The 2,559-nt window shown below is 65.7% G+C and overlaps 1 protein-coding gene across 1 annotated transcript; it reads left to right on the top strand.

Annotated features, from left to right (window-relative positions):
- The first annotated feature begins 234 nt into the window (after positions 1–234).
- On the top strand, positions 235–2,059 carry SLC18A3 (solute carrier family 18 member A3). Its single transcript, XM_019502284.1, has one exon. It carries the CDS (start codon positions 324–326, stop codon positions 1,854–1,856), a length of 1,533 nt encoding a protein of 510 aa, XP_019357829.1. The 5' UTR covers positions 235–323; the 3' UTR covers positions 1,857–2,059.
- Positions 2,060–2,559: the final 500 nt, after the last annotated feature.

The following is a 2,559-nucleotide window of genomic DNA, read 5'->3' as shown; positions in this document are numbered from 1 at the left end:
GGCCGCCCGCGGTCCCGGCCCCGCTGAGCGACGCGGAGCGGAGCGGAGGGGCCGGCTCCCCCCGCGCCAGAGATGCGCGCTGCAGGCGGGGACTGAGCCCGAGCACGTCCGTGCAGCCGTCGCCCGCCCCGTCCGAAGCCGCCGGGGATGTGAGGAACGGGAGCCGAACGAGCAGCAGCCAGGCGGGACCCGAGGCAGCGGCGGCGGTGGCGCATCCCGCAGGGGACAGGACGGGACGGGACGGGACGGGCAGAGTTGGCGGGGAGCCCCCGCTCGCCGCCAGCCCCATGCGCAGGGAGTGAAGCCGCGGCCGGGCCGGCGGGATGGCGAGCGACGGCAGCGCGGGGCTGGCCAGGACTGCCGCGGAGAAGCTGTCGGACGCCGTGGGCGAGAAGACCAAGCAGCTGGGCGCGGCCATGCAGGACGCGCGGCGGCAGCGGCGGCTGTTGCTGGTGATCGTGTGCGTGGCGCTGTTCCTGGACAACATGCTTTACATGGTGATCGTGCCCATCGTCCCCGAATACATGAAACGCTGGCGCCAAACCGCCGCCCCGCCCAACGAGTCCGACAGCGGCGGAGGCAACGCCAGCCGGCAGGCGCTGTGGCTCAGCTACCCGACCGAGAACGAGGACATCAAGGTGGGCGTGCTCTTCGCCTCCAAGGCCATCCTGCAGCTGCTGGTCAACCCGCTCAGCGGCACCTTCATCGACCGCGTGGGCTACGACCTGCCGCTGCTTATCGGCCTCACTGTCATGTTCCTCTCCACCGTCATCTTCGCCTTCGCGGAGAACTACGCCACGCTCTTCGTGGCGCGCAGCCTGCAGGGCCTGGGCTCGGCCTTCGCAGACACGTCGGGCATCGCCATGATCGCCGACAAGTACACGGAGGAGCCGGAGCGCAGCCGCGCGCTGGGTGTCGCCCTGGCCTTCATCTCCTTCGGCAGCCTGGTGGCGCCACCCTTCGGCGGCATCCTCTACCAGTTCGCGGGCCAGAGCGTGCCCTTCCTGGTGCTGGCCGGCGTGTCGCTGCTGGACGGGCTGCTGCTGCTCGCCGCCCTGCGGCCCCTGGGCGACCGCACCCGGGACAACATGCTCGTGGGCACGCCCATCCACCGCCTCATGGCCGACCCCTACATCGCCGTGGTGGCCGGCGCGCTCACCACCTGCAACATCCCGCTCGCCTTCCTGGAGCCCACCATCGCCACGTGGATGAAGAGGAGCATGCACGCGACGGAGTGGCAGATGGGCCTCACGTGGCTGCCCGCCTTCTTCCCGCACGTGCTGGGCGTGTACGTGACGGTGCGGCTGGCGGCGCGGTACCCGCACCTCCAGTGGTTCTACGGCGCGCTGGGCCTGGCCATCATCGGCGCCAGCTCCTGCACGCTGCCGGCCTGCCGCACCTTCTGGCAGCTAGTCGTGCCGCTCTGCGGCATCTGCTTCGGCATCGCGCTGGTGGACACGGCGCTGCTGCCCACGCTGGCCTTCCTGGTGGACGTGCGCCACACCTCGGTCTACGGCAGCGTCTACGCCATCGCGGACATCTCCTACTCCGTGGCCTACGCGCTGGGGCCCATCGTGGCCAGCCAGATCGTGCACTCGCTGGGCTTCGTGCAGCTCAACCTGGGCATGGGGCTGGCCAACGTGCTGTACGCACCCGTGCTGCTGCTGCTCCGCAACGTGTGCCAGATGAAGCCGTCCCGCTCCGAGAGGGACGTGCTGCTGGACGAGGAGCCCAAGGGACTCTACGACACCATCAAAATGGAGCAGCGCGGAGGCAAGGGCAGCGGCGCGGACTCCTGCCACCGGGGCCTGCCAGCCGCGTCCGAGGACGACTCCTCGGACTACGAGTACAGCTAGGCTGCCCCGAGGGCAGGGCAGGGCCGGCATTCAACCCGGCTCTTGCTGTAGCTACCACTCCCCCTGTGCCCGATGTCCTCACTCCCTCCCTCCAGACCTGGTTGCACCCGCTGCCCCGCGGACTGGAGGGAGAGAGCCCAAGTACCCGGGAAGACCGAAGCGAGCTGCTCCGTCCGCAACACCTCTGCTGGGGGCTGATCTGCACGTTTCCTTGGGTTTCTTTCCCCCCCAAACTCGAGCTGAACCTCTGTGTGTGCCATGCTGTAAGGCTCTGCAAAAAAATGAAGCAAAAAAATACCTACCCCAACAGCAGATGCAGGGACATTTCGGTGTGTGCCCACATGTCCTGAGACTTTTCGTTGGTTTCCGATTTCGGATCCCCGGTGTTATCTGTTGGGGAGTAAACGGAAACGTCGCATCTCTGTGTCTGTTGTACTGCTCCGGTAACGCACTGTGTTGTGTCATGTTTCAATCCCAAACCACCAGGATAATATAATCTGAATAAAGGAAATTGGAAGGATTTACTGTCTTTGTTCCTTGTTTTGCTTCTGAGATCTAGGATGTTACCACGCGTGGCAGTAGCTCTCTATCAGCCCTCCGGTTATTTCTAAAAACGATTAAAAACACGTCCAGGACAAGACCCTAAATGCCACCCCCCCACCCCCTCACCCCCCATCTCCCTTTAAAATCCGACAAAGTCCAA

This window comes from Gavialis gangeticus, unplaced genomic scaffold (assembly GCF_001723915.1).
Source record: "Gavialis gangeticus isolate Ggan-Ray unplaced genomic scaffold, GavGan_comp1, whole genome shotgun sequence".
NCBI classification, from domain to species: domain Eukaryota; kingdom Metazoa; phylum Chordata; order Crocodylia; family Gavialidae; genus Gavialis; species Gavialis gangeticus.
This window is presented reverse-complemented; position numbering and strand designations above follow the sequence as displayed.

Excerpts from the sequence above, each read along its gene's own strand:
- SLC18A3 (XM_019502284.1), top strand. The coding sequence starts at position 324 with ATGGCGAGCGACGGCAGCGCGGGGCTGGCCAGGACTGCCGCGGAGAAG.